Raw genomic sequence first — 17,261 nt, forward strand, 5'->3', positions numbered from 1 at the left:
CGATCCAATGGCAGGGTGTGGGTATAGCGAATGCCCGGTGAATGTCATCTGCCAGCTTGTGTAGTGTCAACAGTAAAATTTGGAGGCGGTAGTGTTATGGTGTGGTCATGTTTTTCATGGAGAGGGCTTGCATCCCGTGTTGTTTTGCATAGCACTATCACAGCAACCGCCTACAATGATGTTTTAAGCACCTTCTTGCTTCCGACTGTTGAAGAGCAGTTTGGGGATGGTGATTGCATTTTTCAACATGATTGAGCAACTGTTCATAATGCACGGCCTGTGGCAAAGTGGTTACATGACAATAACACCCCTGTAATGGACTGGCCTGCATAGAGTCCTGACCTGAATCCTATAGAACACCTTTGGGATGTTTTGGGACGCTGTCAGGCTTCATTGACCGACATCGATACCTCTCCTCAGTGCAGCACTCTGTGAAGAATGGACTCTCATTCCCCAAGAAACCTTCCAGCACCTGATTGAACATATGCCTGCGAGAGTGGAAGCTGTCATCAAGACTACATGTGGGCCAACACCATACTGAATTCCTGCATTACCAATGGAGGGAGCCAAGAGCTTGTAAGTCATTTTCAGCCAGGTGTCCGAATACTTTTGATCACGTAGTGTAGCAACATATGTATAGTCTTTACTCTGTGATAGCATAAGTTAGAATTTTCTAGAGTAGAGCATGATGCATTATCTTCTTCCTTTCTCCCCTAAAATGGTGCTTGGTGAGGTGAAGCATTACTGAAAAATTTTGAAAAATGTTGGGTAATGACAGTTTGGTCTATGTACTACCACTAACATAGCCTCCAGTAAGCATAAAACTGAAATGCCAACATCCTTTGCTTATTTTGTGAGATATTTTAGATGTGAAAATAAGATTATGACACTTGGTATAAACACTGTGTTGCTGACATATTTTTTGACACACATTTCAGACATGGAAATACAGTAAGCCACATCTTAACATATATTGATGGGCATCTTAAAAGTAAAATAACATAGTGACACTTGACATAAATATTGTATTTGTTGTCATCTCTAGTCCTCCCTCGGGCATGGGTGTGTGTCTTTGTCCTTAGCATAATTTAGGTTAAGTAGTGTGCAAGCTTCGGGACTGATAATTTTAGTAGTTAAGTCCCATAAGATTTCACACACATTTGAACATTTTTTTGTCATCTCTAAAAAACTAGAGTAAACTCCATCTGAACAGGCCATGAAGGCCCAGTGCTACCGACCGACCGCCTTGTCATCATCAGCCAACAGGTGTCACTGGATGTGGATATGGAGGGACATGTGGTATTTATGAGACTGATTGTTGTTATCTCCCACCCCTCTCTTCCCCCACCCACCCACCCAATAATTATGCTTGGTCAGGTTCGTTTTTGTACAGAGTCTCGTTTAGGCCTAAGATGACATGTCAACAGCCTGTTTAGCATGTTATTTTAGTACATAACATTTGTTTTGTACAGTTATAGAACAGCTGAGATGTGTAAATACTGTAGATTACACCCCTTACATGTTTCAACAATATTTTGGACATGAAAATAACATTGCGACACTTGACGCAAACATTGTGTTGCGGAAATATTTTAGATGTGGATTTACTGTAAGTTACACACTTTATGTTCTTTTAAAGTTGGAAATGACATTGTGACACACGCCACAAATATTGGGTGTGTGTGTGCCCATGCAAGTTGCTGACATAGTTTTTAACATACGTTTTAGTCATGAAATTAACATTGCAGTGGGGGTGCATGCTGCATAAGTCACATCAGTAGTGCCACGTAACCCCAGGTTTGTTTGCCAGTATGTTTATGAACTTTTTATAAATAGTCAAATATTTTTGAACATACACAAAATTCACATCATTTGGATACCTTTGAATATGAAGCCAATTTACACAATTTAGACTAAGCTTAATTATTTTGATAAATAATACAAATCATTTGGATACTTTTGAGCATGGTGTAAAATTCAGATCATTTGGATTCTTTTGAACAAAGGCAAGATGGCAGCTACACACTCACCCCAAAGAACTATATGTTTATAAATCGGGTGCTCATAAACAGTCTGAAAAGCTTGTAAGAGTATTGCATGGGAAGCTGTGCTGAGAAATAATTGTTAAGAAAAAAAAATCGATGCATTCCTGAATTTGTGAATTATTTAGCGCTGACATTAGGCAATCTGCTCATTGCATGCACAAATTCAAGCAGTCTGCAAGAGGTGGGGTTACCAAAAGTGTTCTACATTGGTTTCCTCAAATCCAATAAATGTAGCCTTTGCTCGCCTAGCTTAAATTTATCATTTTAACTGGTAATGAGCATTTCAACAAGTGGTTACTCATGGACCCACAGCTTTCTGTGCCTTACCACATTTTAGCATGTGCAGTTGCTTGAATATTGTGCGTGCAATGTTCTAAGTGTCTAATCTCAATGCTAAATAACTCAGAAATGGTGCAACATATTGAATTTTCTTCTTAACAGTTATTTTTCAATACAACTTCCCCTGCAATATACTTACAAGCTTTTCAGACTGTTTTTGAGCACCCTGTATACTAATATTGAACTTTTTCAGCTAGCTTTTTGGAGAAAAAAATAAACATGAAAACTGAGAGTCTCGAAAATGGTAAGGCCTGCTGTAAATAACAACTCCAACACTTTTCATGAGCCCACACGTAGTGCCAGTAAACTACATGACAGGGAACAATTCAAGACAGAAAGTGAAAGACCGTTTGCTAAGATAAAAGTAACTAAATGTAGGCAGGAATGGCTGAATGATATTCCTCCCATTTATATGCTTGGGTGGCCGTACCATGCAGATCTGTGTTCCCAGTCACAGTTCTAAGTGGAATACTGGTGTAGGGAAGAGTATTGTAGATGGAAAATAGTGTGCCTAGGAACAAATGATAATTCCTGGGCACTGTTTCAATCTAGCGACACATTTAGGCTCACATGCATCATTGTATAGAATGACACACTGGTTAGGTGGCACAGATGATTCTATTGTGGTCAAATAAGTTTGATAAAAAAAAATCAAACGGCACACCATCTCCCAGTGAAAAACAGATGTTCACACAAGGAGAGGCACCAGTGATCGAAGGCCAGTGTATCACATATGAGGTGATAGTAGGAAAAGTGAAAGTCAGTCATGGATCAGTGTTCAACATCTTGTATCACATCTTGAATATGACAAAGGTTGGTGACCATTGGATTCTGTGACTGTTCACACCTACTCAATAAGACCACTGAACTGAGGCAGCAGTGGAAATATTGCTGCTGTGTCAGGCCAGTCCAGATGACTTCTGTAGCCACTCAGTGTGTCACCATGACCCTTAGACAAAGTAGCAAAGAAAGCAGTGGATGTGGATTCACCACCACCAGAAAAGAGGAAGACTCAACCATCATTGGGCAAAATGATGCTGTTTTCTTGGAATTTCCATGATATGGTGCAAAACAGATTATGCTCAATAAGGGATGAACTATTACAGGGTATACTATCTAAATCTCCTGAGATTAAAGGAAGCTGTCCAAGGGAGTGTTTCTGCTCTACAGTGCTCATTCTGTACAGGAGACAGTCACACAAGCTGCTTGTTTTGGACTTACCCTTATACTCTCCTGACATGCCCCCCCTCCCGTCCCCCTCCTCTCACCCCTTCCCAGAGTTCTTCTTCTTTCCTTAGGTGAAATAACCACTTTGTGTCTCGTTTTTCAGAATGACGAATAAGTGTTTTTTGAATTGGGACATTTCCCAGACAGTCAAAACGTAAACTTCTGTGAAAAAGGTCTCCACTGTGTCACTTATCATTGGGAAGGAAGTGTCATAGTGAAGGGTCAGTATGTTGAAGAGAACTAAACCAGTCACCAGTTTTTGTGGTTGCAGCTTGATTTTTTTGATGTGTTAATTAAAACATATGACTTCCTCTCATATGTCATCCCTCCCCTCTACCTGTTGGCCACCAAAATTTGACTGCCTACTCCTGGCCTGAGCACTACTGCACAAGCAAGCATAAGGATCTTGGCTTCAGAGATGGAAAAAGAAAGAAATAGGAAATTAATAAATTGGTTTGTGGAAATTATCCTACCAAACAGTGCAGTGGATGACTGGCTATCCCTATAGAAAAATATGATATGTATTTTATCAAGAATATACACATGAACTTAAGACAGTGTTAGCATGTGTTAGCCAATAATAGGGCACAGATTTCAGCATCTGGCATTGGGTAGATGTGATTTTCTCTGTTTCATGAATTGACGCTAATGGTTATGTAAGCCCGGGCAATTAAGTTATCTTCTCTCTGAGTAGTATGTTCTTTTTTTCTGGTACCCTGATCAGCTTAGTTAGAGAGGATTGCAGTAGTTAGTAAACTCCTGTCAGGTCACATCCTTTTCTGGGCATCCAGATTTTGGTGGTTTTGATTTTCCTAAATCATGTTGGGTGAAACCGAATTGTTTCTTTTGAAAGGACACAGCTGGTATCCTTAATTATCTCGTTGTCAGTGGCACCTCACACCCCAGCCACCCACCTTATTTTTCTTACAGGGCTGGAGAAATGGCACAGAATGAAGGAAACTGGAGGTACTGATGAGCTTTCATTGTCAGTCAGCTGCAGCCTCCTAACCTATATAGTCACTTAGCATACACATCTGTCTGCATTTACGAAATCTTTGAAGTTAGCTATAAACTACTCATTGATGATAATTGTAATGCTCTTGTTACAGAGAGGCCTAATTGTATCTCCAGGTGGGAAGCACTACTTGATACAACCACTGCCATCACGGTTCTTCTCTGTCTCTGGTGATAAGCCACACGTATTAATTCGCCTGAGGTCTGGATTCCATACAAATGCTTATATTAGCCACAGATTTGCTGATGATAATTCCACAATTTGGTCGAAGTCACCCAATAAGAGAAATGTAAATGCAGGTATGATATGTTTTATTCATCATTTGCTTTTGAATCTGTTGCAGTAGCCATGTTTGCCGTCAAAATTGCTGGATTTCAGGTCTGTTTGTTATGTAAACCGCTTTTTATATAAATCCAAACATGTTTCAGCTCCTTTCTGCCACTGTCACTGGGTGCTCTTTATTCAGCTCTGCAAGATGTAAATGTATTTTATGCAATAATTATTCTAACAAAATTAGACATAAAAATAGTTGAACAGTTTTTTTCTGTTGTTGTCAGAACTTACTTTTGTTTACATTGTTGGGTTATGTAGAACCCTCTATCACTTACTGTATATTGGTAGCTCTGTCATCTGCAATTAAATGATATTACTCTGAATTTTGCTGGCAAATTCACAAATCACTTTATCTATGAACATAATCTTGTTTTGTGAAAATATTTCGAAACTGCATTTTACAAACCCAAAATCCAGTAATCATGATATGTTTATTTTTGCTTATACCTTTTAATTAACTCCAAATCAAAGCAAAATTGTCCATAGAAATCATGTAAGTAATCATCAGGGATATCATACGTAGGAGTAGAGGCTCTATGTAATATATAATATTTTGCAATTGTGCGAATGTGACTCCAAATTCGATTGTATGCTGCTGATGCATTTTCTCTTTGCACAAGCCATTGAGACTTTCATGTATGATGATTTGTTTGTTTTCATACTCCATTCTTCACTAAGTGCAATACCTAAACAATACAAATAAGTAAACTGGAAATAACAGTAATTCTGATATTATCATAAGGTGTAAGAATATGTATGAAATTCACTGCTGATACTCTGGTCATTCTTATCTAACTTTCTGGCAGATTAACACTGCTTGCACAGGCAATGCTGTTACTAACTGAGCTATCCTAGAACAATTAACTATCTGCTGCCATGTCTCGAATCTGCCAGGAATTTTAAAAACAGCACATACTGCACTGTATGAGTATTAATGGGAGTGTACTTAAAATTGAGAGAAAAGTTCAACATATATTAATTGTGTACCAATTATATGCAGTCATTATAACACAATTAAGTAGCTTTTGTAAAGACAGTTACAGTTACTTGTGTAACTCACCTGTCTTTATTACATGGGCCAAGCGAAAGCTACATACACAGGCACTGCATATAAAACTGATGTTAAGTCACTGAGTGTGAGCACTTGTAGGCTTGAGGTATATAACCAAGCAGTTTCAATAAAATGGCCATTTTTAGCTGCTGATGCATCTTCCAGTTTCTATGGTCATAGTCCATCAGGCCAATCAAGAGTAAACTTCTCCCACAGTATTTATGTCACTCTCCAATGTCCAACCTGTCAACTGACAAGATTCAGCAGGACCAAAAGCACCTTTGACAATGTCCAACATAGGTCTGGATGAAATGTCAGGAATGGAGAAGTTTCATCGTACATGACTATAGAAATGGGAAAATTCATCAGCATCTACAACTGGTTATGAAAGCCTTCATTGTATGGTGATAACTTTTAACTGAAAGATGACTTTTTCCACAAGTAATGCAGTCACAATTATGCTCTCTGTTTCAATGGATAAATGAAATTGCTACACTGAGTGCATACCATCACAACACGATTTTCTCAAGTGAGCTGCATTCTATAGGTTTGAAGTTGAGAAGGAAACGTGCCTTGATGCCACTGCCTGCGACACCTGTTCATGTGGAGACAGCAGTTTTCATCGACAGGGATCTGTTTCAGCACATGACTCACAACTTCCCCAGTGACACTGAGCACGAGCTTGTCCGTGTTGTTCTTGCCATGATAAATGCTGTAAGTACCACTGCTGCTGAAACTGTTGACATAATGTCATGTAAAGTTTTCTGCAGTTAAATATACTTGGTTCTCATTCAGTAACTGTGCCAAAATAAGTAGGTTTACAGACACACACTAGTAGAAGTCTGAGTATTGCTGTCGAAATATGCCTGCCAAAGAAGATATGAGGGTCGTTCAATAAGTAATGCCCCACATTTTTTTGAAAAGCCATTAATATACATAGACAAACGTCATTGTTGGTGCTTCATATTTAACATTTTTTCTGTGCACCGGTGAAGTTTCAAATAGTTCTGGTCGATGGCAGAGCCATAGTATGACTCACGTTACAAGCAGCATGCTATTATTGAATTCTTGCATGCAGAAAAAGAAACCGTGGTGAACATCCATAAACTTTTGTGTGCAGTGTATCGTGATTCTGCAGTTGATAGGAGTACAGTTGGGTGGTGCGTAAAGAAAGTCACAGCCTCAGGAAATGCAGAAACAGAGCTCCACGAGCAGCCACACTCCAGTCATCCTATCACAGCCACTGCACCAGACATAATGAATCGTGCAGATGCCATTATTTGTGCCAACTGGCATAGCACAACATGACAATTGGCTCTACAGTTGTCGGTCAGCATTGTAAGTGTGTCTGCAATGATAGAGACTCTTGGATATTCAAAGAGGGGCTCACAATGGGTTCCACAAATGCTAACAGTGGACCACAAGATTCAAAGAAAGGCTATTTCAATGAATTGTCAATGCTTAAAGATTCTTTATGGGGAGCATACTTTTAAGATAAAGAGTGTGTCAGTCAAGCAATGAAAACATGCTACACCTACAGGACAATAGCTTTTACCAGCAAGGAATACATGCTCTTCCACAATGTTGGTGTACAACCATAGAACATGATGGAGACTACGTAGAAAAATACGACATGGACACGGCATGTTAATGTATATTGTCAGCAGATCCTGATTCTTAACAATAAATGTTCTGAGAAAAAAATGTGGTGTATTACTTACTGAATGACCCTTGTACTACGTCCCGACATCTTACTATAAGAGAACATATTTGTTAATAGAATCATCTTGATTAAAAACTGTTGTTCATAGCCAGAGAGATGAGGTGATAATGTTTGAGAAATGCCTACACACCCCAGAACAAGGAAGGTTACAAGCTGACACTGGTAAAAGCAAATATATGCAGGGTTATTCGTACCCCCAGGTTTCAGAAGATGAGTGCTCAAAAACTACAAGTCACACAGAATTTATACATATATCAGTGGACACAGCATCTCTTCAAGTTTTTAACTCATATTACATGTGCTCAATATTGGTGCCGTTAGTGATGCAGCAAAAGTCAATATGAGTTGAAGAGCATGTTTGAGCAATTAGTTGAACTCACTGCTAGTTCAACAGCAGCAACCCGCTCTGGAAACTTGTTCATTGGTTTATCTATCTCCAGGCATGAGCTAATTCAGTGCAACAGTGTGGAGTGGATGATCTGCCTACATGTTCTCATTTGGCTGCCCATAATTGTGTGCTCTGCAACTATATCACAGTGAATATTATGAACTGAAACTTGAAGAGATGCTCTGATAGACAGAGGACCATAATAAATAATTTTTTCTTTGGTGATGCTCAAAGCAAGAAAATAACTGTTTAACCAGCAACAAATGCTCTCCCTGATTATAATGCACTGTTCTTTAGGATAAATAACATGGTGTCTTAGAATATGGATCGTCCTCAGTGGCAACAGTTAGAATAACTGATGACTCCAGGACAAATATTTTTAAGAATTGTTTACCAGGGATGCCCTGGGAAGAAATTTACACTGAACCAAATGTTAACATAAAATTTCATCTGTTCCATGACAAATTCATATCACTATTTGAAAATAGTTTTCCACATGAGCTAATCAGAAAGAGCATTAAACAGCCATGTAAAAAACCACGGATGGCTAGAGGGATTAAAGTATCTTGTGAAAGGAAAATGGAAGTGTATGTGTTGGCAAGAACATACGGAGATCCTGTGGTGGTTGCACACTACAAAAACTACTCAAAATTACTAAGAAAAGTTACTAAAAATCAAAGGATATGCATGTAATGTCATAAATCAGTAATTCCGACAACAGACTTAAGACTGATTGCTTTACTAAACCATGAAACAATTTAAACTATATGGATTTCATCATGTAAAACATTGAAATTCTTATGGCTTAAAATTAATTTCTTAAACAGTAACTGGCAATGAATTTTTAAAATGTTATTATATTTGTTTTTTTATAGTATAGTTAATTATTACTTCTATATACATATGATAAATGGTACTTCTTATAACACATATCTTGTTGTAGTTTAGGTACTGCATTATCACGTAAAAGCTATTTCAGTTTTGTTTTTAAAGAGTTCATCATATCTATATCTTTTATACACTGCAGTAATTTGTTACATAATATGATGACATTGTACAATAAACTCTACTGAGTTTTAGCCTTATTTTTCTGTCCAAATACAAATCATAGCAGTTTCTGGTTTTATAATCATGTACTAAGCAATTTTTAATGTAGTGGTCCATACTTTTTTTAACTTACATAACACTCTGAAAAATATATTCACAAGGTACAGCTATATGTCCAGCACTTTGAAAAGCTTGAGGCAGTGAGCTGCATTTCCACTCTTGGTCATTACACGTGTTGCTCTTTTTTCAGTACGAATACAGTTTGAATATTTTCCTTATTCACTCCCCAAAAAGATGCCAAAGCTATAAAAGAATGAGTATAAGTAAAATATACTGATCTGATTCATGAAATATCATACTGATGTAACAATTCGAAGGGCACAGCATGCTGTAGACATTCTACTACTAAGGATTTTTACATGTGCTTCCCAACTTAATTGACAATCAACATGAATTCCTAGAAATGTTGTGCTTTCCACAAATTTTATAAATGCATTATTTATTTTCAGGTTGCTGTAATCTCGTTCTCTGCTTATACCAAAGTTCATAGTGCCTGTTTTCTTTATAGTAAGAGTGTCTCTATTGTTTATTGTCTATTCATATATGCTGCTAAGTGTTTCTTCAGTTTTCTAGTCATTTGTCAGTGATCAGTACATTACAGTCAACTGCAAACAATATTGATTGTCCATGCTTGATTCTTTGTGGGAAATCATTTATGTAAACTGTAAACAGTACTGGACCTAGCAGCTACCATGTGGTGCCCCTGTATTTATATATTTAGGGTCAGAAGTATGTTTTTCAGTATATTTGGAGCTACTTGATATATGTATAATTTCATCAACTGCACTTTATTTTCTAGATAAATCTAAAAACACTTTTTCACCTCTCCCATATTTCCATTTCATCTAGCTTATTTAACAGTACTTTGTGGTCAACTGTGTAGAAAGCTTTTGTTAGATCGAGGAATATACCTGTTGTATAATTCCCTTTATCCAGTGTCTTGTCAGATATGTTGTTGCCAGTTCAGTAACTTTCCCTGATCAGAAACTGAATTGGTCATTGGAAAGGAGGTTACATTTATCTAATTGGTTCATAAGTCTGTCTTTTAAAAAAGGTTTCTATGCTGAAGTGCCAAAGAAATTGGTATAGACATGACTATTCAAACACATAGATACGTAAACAGGCACGATGCAGCACTGTGGTTGGCAATGCCTATATAGGACAACAAGTGTCTGGCGCAGTTGTTAGATCAGTTGCTGCTGCTACAATGACATGTTATCAAGATTTAAGTGAGTTTGAACATGATGTTATAATCAATGCATGAGCGATGGGGCACAGCATCTCTGAGGTAGCAATGAAATGGGGATTTTCCTGTATGACCATTTCACAAGTGTATACTGTGAATATCAGGAATGCGCTAAAACAACAAATCTCCAACATTGTTGTGGCCAGAAAAAGATCCTGCAAGTATGGGACCAATGACAACTGAAGAAAATCATTCAACATGACAGAAGGGCAACCTTTCTGCACATTGCTGCAGATTTAAAGGCTGGACCTTCAACAAGTGTCAGCATGCGAACAATTCAATGAAACATCATCGATATGGGCTTTCAGTGCCGAAGGTCAACTCATATATCCCTGATGACTGCGTGATACAAAGCTTTACGCCTCGCCTGGAGCCGTCAACACCAACATTGGGCTGTTGATGACAGGAAACATGTTGCCTGGTCGGATGAGTGTTGTTTCAAACTGTATGGAGCAGAGGGACGTGTACATGTCTTCACATCAGCAGAGGGCTTTTCAAGCTGGTGGAGTCTCTGTAATGGTATGGGGTATGTGCAGTTGGAGTGATGCTGGACCCCTGATACTTCTAAATATGACTCTGACAGGTGACACATACGTAAGCATCCTGTCGGATCATCTGCATGAGTCAAGTCCATTGTGCATCCTGACAGTCTTGGACAATTCCAGCAGGACAGTGCGACATCCCACACATCCAGAATTGGTACAGAGTGGCTCCAGGAACACTCTTCTCAGTTGAAACACTTTTGCTGGTGACCAAACTCCTCAGAATGAACATTATTGAGCATATTGGGATGCTTTGCAACGTGCTATTCAGAAGAGATGTCCTCCCCTTTGTACTCTTACGGATTTATGGACAGCCCTGTACAATTCATGGTGTCAATTCCCATCAGCACTACTTCAGACATTAGTTGAGTCCATGCCATGTCGTGTTGCAGGCACTTCTGAGTGCTCGCGGGGGCTTTACACGATATTAGGCAGGTGTACCAGTTTATTTTGCTCTTCAGTGTATTGTCTTTCTACAGCAAGAGAGTAGTGATAGTGGCCTATATTTTCTAAATTTTCAGTGTCATTTCTTTGAAGAGAGACAGTAATTTAGCATATTTTAAGTAGTAAGGAAAGCAATCCCATTAGAATGTTTGGTTTATAGTGTCAGCTAACAATGATGTTACATTCTCTACACAGTCCTTAATCATACAAAGTGGTACTTCATCTAAACCTACTGAAATTTTGTTTTTCAGTTTGCAAATTGCTTTATGGACTCACTCTTTGTTGTGATTATATGGAATTTAGTGACACAAGACAAAGGACAACCAGTCACTTTAGTAGAGGCTGATTGTCCTTTGTCTTGTGTAAAAGATGAGTCACAGGTAGCAAATATATTTAATAATCATTTGTTAAATACAGTAGAAATTATAGGGAGAAAGAGTTCAAGAGAGAAATCACAGCAGTGTGTCGAAAAAGCAACTCTCATGAAATTCAGTCATTTGAATGTACCACTGACTTCCTTTTCTGAAACTAATAAAATTACATATTTTCTCAGAAATAAAAGCTCATCTGGATTTGATGGTGTTTCCAGTAGAGTACAAAATATTTGGTCCCATATGATAAGCCATGTCATATCTGAAATAAGTAAAGCATCACTAAGTCAAGGAATTTTTCCAGAGAGGCTGAAATATGCTATTGTCAAGTCCTTCTTTAAGAAAGGTAATAGGAGAGATGTCAAGAACTACCAACCTGTTTCACTGCTGACATCATTTTCCAAAATCTTTGAGAAGGTGATGTATTGTAGAATACAAAATTTTGATAAATATCTCACCTGAGTAACAGTGATATCATCAGCAAATCACAGCTTGGATTTCAGAAAAATTGTTCTACTGAGACTGCCAGTTATGTGATCACTCACTACATTTTACAGGCATTAAATAATAAAATAATGCCACTTGGTATTTTCTACAGCCTATCAGCCTATTTAGAGCATTTGACTGTGTGTCAATCACAGTATTCTCTTCCATAAATTGAAGTTTTATGGGACTCATGGTATAGCCAACCAATGGAAAACATCATATCTAACAAAAAGAATGCAGAAATTTGCACTTAGAAGTTCAACCAATATAATCTAGGGACATTATTCTGACAGTGGAGAAATCATGTATAGAGTTCCCCAACTCTCTGTCTTAGGTCCACTATTGTTCCTCCAATATGTTAACGATCTTCCATCTAATATACAACAAGAAGAATTGTTTCTTTTTGCAGAAGACACAAGTACTGTAATCAATCCAAGCATACATACAGAAACAAAAGAAATAGTAAACATTGTTCTTAAAAGTATCATTGACTGGTTTTCTGTGAATTCTCACCTTCAAATTTTAAAGAGAGACAACATATTCAGGTCAGCATATCTAGAGGTTACTACACCAATGATAAGTGTAACATATGGTGACTTAAGTGTCCAAATTGATAAGAATTGAAACTGGAAAAAGCATATTTTGGAACTCCTAAAACAACCTTGTTCAGTTACATTTGCACTTAGAATCACTGGAAATCATGGGGAGAGACAAATCAGTAAGTTGACATATTTTGTATATTTTCACTCAATAATGTTATATGGAATAATTTTCTGAGGTAACTCATCTTTAAGAAAGAAAGTCTTCATTGTTAAAAACATGCTGTAAGAATAATATGTGGCACTCACCCACAATCATTTTGTAGACATGAAGTTAGGCACTTTCACTACTACTGCACAGAATATTTATTCCCCTGTGAAGTTGTTGTAAATAATGCATTGCAGTTCAACCAGATTGGAAAATGGCATTCATCACTGCCATTAAGGTTGTCTTTTGCACAAGAAGGGGCACACAATGGTGCAACTGAAATTTTTGATAACTTACCCAGTGCTATATAATGTCTGACATGCAGCAAACTAAAGTTTGAAAACAAACTGAAAAAGTTTCTCTCCAACAACTCATTCTATTCCATAGAAGTATCTGTATTACTGCAATGTGTGAAAAAAAGAAAGAAAGAATGAAAGAAAGGTGGGGTGAAGGGGGAGAGAGAGAAGTTTTAGATATTCAGCATGTTAGCCATATTTACAAATTAATTTGTGAAATGAATGTAAAATAGCTCATTCCACCTCATTATGATTTATCATGCGAATGATCCATGGAGCATGAAAATATCTATGCATCATTTTTCTGTATGTTTCAAAGTTTTTCCATAGTTGTCCTTTAAAACCTCAGCAGGACATATGAAAAGCTCTGTGTTGTAGAAGTGGTTTATCCATACAGCACATACTATGGTTCTCCTGCTCCCTGAGGCCCTGTATCCCAGTGCCTGGTTTTGACAGTTTTTGTTCATGTTACTTGAATATACTGTAACTGACCAAATGACCACGGTGTTTCTATATCTGTTCTCATTGGGAACAACTTTTCCAGGTTTTTACCATTGCTCTCCTAACTGACAAGCAGAAAAGACAGTTGCATGCAGTTGCACACACTTACCTGTACAGATTGTCTGGATACTGATTACAAAATATTACAGATTATCTTGAAACATAAAAAACATTGTATTATAAACTTATAATTTTAGATCTGTTGATATAAAAGCTTTTTCACATTGTGCTCTATACAACTGTGCCACACACTAAAACCCTGTGCTTAGCAGTGGAAGCTAAAGAAGAGTTAGTGAAAGAAGGTCCATGATAGTTGCAGTGGGCCCAGCATAGCTGTTTCGCACATCCAGTTCAACCAGTAACACAAAGCGATTTGTGTATGTATCTCTGTGGTCTCAGTGTTGTAGCAGCACTTCAGATGACTACTGGCTGCAGTGCTGTCAGTTGTCAGAGGACTATTTTTGCTGACTCTGCTATGGAAACCTGATACCGTGACATTTATTGGGAGTCAATGAGCTCACAGTCATATCTGAATGAGTCAAAAACTCAAGCACACATAAAAACTGAGCAGAAATGTGCTGAACCATGGTAGGCAAATGTTTGGCAAAGCTTTAAAATACAATCAGTGAGAGGTATGCGAAACAGGAATAAGAAAGAACCAAAAAATTGCGCTACATGATCACTAACCTCAATGCAAATGAACAGCTTTCCAGCTTTCAGAGTATTCAGTTTTGCTTAGTGGACTATTACATTTGGTGTGTGAGTGCATCAAAAAATGATTTTTACCTGAGTTTTGTAACACTGTAAGGCAAACAGTATCTGTTGACCAATATTGTGATACAAGTTATTCATAAGTAACAGCAGAACAGAACATCTAACTAACATTCTTGTACAAATTTGTAATAAGTAATGTGTGGTTAAATAAAGTAGCATAGCAAAGAATATATTCATCAAATCAAATTACCTTCCATTAGAAATGTGGAATGCACATGACAACTGCGATATCACTTTCAAAATGATGGAGAGCAGCAGTGAGTCATTGTTTCTTTTCTAGCTTTATGAAAGCAAATCTAGATTCAAGTCTTGAATGAACTGTCACAGAAGCCCAAACAACAGGGGTTGACATACTACGATGTGTTAAAACTTTGAAATACTGCACTGATAATGGCTAGCTGCTAGCTGAAATCTGGATTTGCTTGCTAGAAAGGGAACAATGACTGATTGCTGCTCTCCATCATTTTCAAACTGATATTCATCAAATATTGGAAAATAGAAATGCATGTCACTGACTTATTATTTCCAGTGCTTTAAAAAGATTGTGTAACCATGTGCACAAAACCCTAAAGAGTATTATTATTTTCAATTCAAAACTGTTAGCATTTAAGTTTTCTGTTAAAGACTGGGCAGTGTGCTTATGTGGGCCCCATGACTGTATCATGCCCGTAACATGTGCTATGACCTCTTGTCACAGTTATGCACGAACGGAGTCCTACCACTGAGCTGTTGAAGCAATTGTGATTAAAACTAACAAGTAGCACATATCATATAAAAAAATTTGTGCCACACCATGACACCAGACTGTCAGGAAATGTGACAACAAATGGTTCACCTCATCATTGCCTTCATAAAGAAATATGCTATTGATTACTACTATTTTTGCGAAAAGATTACCCATATCAAGGCACGGACATATGAGTTGGGGTTGTGTTATTGCGATTATTATTTTCACTAGCGACCTCCCACAGCATGATCATTCCATTTTCACACGTATCTGAAATGACCAATCTCTCAATGCAAGACCAACCTTCATATGATTTTCCAATATTCAGGGCTGCTTACCACTTCACCAGTTATATGGCGTTGACAATAGAGGTGTCCTCCCTACAACAGCACTATCTGGAGTAATACGTTTCCTTTCAATACAGCAATAAGTTCCTTCAGTCTCCAATTTTGCTTGCTCATCCACAACCCCTGCCACTTCTGCTACATGAAATTACGTATCTCCAACTTGAATTGCCATTAATATGGAGATTATATTTCATATGAGAGTTAGTTACTAACTATTTGCATTCAGTTTTTATATTTGGTCGATAGACACACAAACAAACACAAACATACACACAAAAATCTAGCTTTCGCAACCAACGGTTGCCTCGTCAGGAAAGAGGGAAGGAGAAGGAAAGACAAAAGGATATGGGTTTTAAGGGAGAGGGTAAGGAGTCATTCCAATCCCGGGAGCGGAAAGACTTACCTTAGGGGGAAAAAAGGACAGGTATACACTCGCGCACACACACACATATCCATCCGCATATACACAGACACAAGCAGACATTTGTAAAGGCAAAGAGTTTGGGCAGAGATGTCAGTTGGGACGGAAGTACAGAGGCAAAGATGATGTTGAAAGACAGGTGAGGTATGAGCGGCGGCAGATTGAAATTAGAAATTAGCGGAGATTGAGGCCTGGCGGATAGCGAGAAGAGAGGATATGCTGAAGGGCAAGTTCCCATCTCCGGAGTTCAGACAGGTTGGTGTTAGTGGGAAGTATCCAGATAACCCGGACGGTGTAACACTGTGCCAAGATGTGCTGGCCGTGCACCAAGGCATGTTTAGCCACAGGGTGATCCTCATTGCCAACAAACACTGTCTGCCTGTGTCCATTCATGCGAATGGACAGTTTGTTGCTGGTCATTCCCACATAGAACGCTTCACAGTGTAGGCAGGTCAGTTGGTAAATCACGTGGGTGCTTTCACACGTGGCTCTGCCTTTGATCGTGTACACCTTCCGGGTTACAGGACTGGAATAGGTGGTGGTGGGAGGGTGCATGGGACAGGTTTTACACCGGGGGCGGTTACAGGGGTAGGAGCCAGAGGGTAGGGAAGGTGGTTTGGGGATTTCATAGGGATGAACTAAGAGGTTACGAAGGTTAGGTGGACGGCGGAAAGACACTCTTGGTGGAGTGGGGAGGATTTCATGAAGGATGGATCTCATTTCAGGGCAGGATTTGAGGAAGTCGTATCCCTGCTGGAGAGTCACTTCATTAACAGTCATTCATCACATATTGAGACCAAGACCATGGCCTTTCTCTTGTTGGCATCAGTATTTTATGTGGCCTGACATCTGTCTCTTTCATCATGCTTCACATATTTGCAATTGCTTTTGAAATGTTCAACCCAATGGTAAACATTTCAACAAAAAACTTCTGTTCCACTTTGATAAAAATGTGCAGCAGCCCAGCCACATTAACTTAACATCAGCAACATAAATTGATATGGTAGCATTGGAACTCCTTAACCAATCATTGTTAAACTCTTACAATATGCTGCTGATTTATATCTATATTCAACCACAACATTTCCCTCTAATAGCTGCCCTAGTCTAAGTCTCTTTTTCCCTTAGTCT

The 17,261-nt window shown here is 38.3% G+C and overlaps 1 protein-coding gene across 1 annotated transcript in view; it reads left to right on the forward strand.

The window, feature by feature from the left end:
• Positions 1–17,261, forward strand: part of LOC126175726 (A disintegrin and metalloproteinase with thrombospondin motifs adt-1-like) — a 184,225-nt gene that overhangs the window by 31,071 nt on the left and 135,893 nt on the right. Inside the window, exons 2-3 of the mRNA XM_049922664.1 lie at positions 4,721–4,925; positions 6,558–6,724. Of these exons, the coding sequence (XP_049778621.1) occupies positions 6,587–6,724 (138 nt within the window). The 5' untranslated portion in view covers positions 4,721–4,925; positions 6,558–6,586. The remainder of the gene's footprint in view (positions 1–4,720; positions 4,926–6,557; positions 6,725–17,261) is intronic.

Source organism: Schistocerca cancellata, chromosome 3 (genome assembly GCF_023864275.1).
Source record: "Schistocerca cancellata isolate TAMUIC-IGC-003103 chromosome 3, iqSchCanc2.1, whole genome shotgun sequence".
Lineage (NCBI taxonomy): Eukaryota > Metazoa > Arthropoda > Insecta > Orthoptera > Acrididae > Schistocerca > Schistocerca cancellata.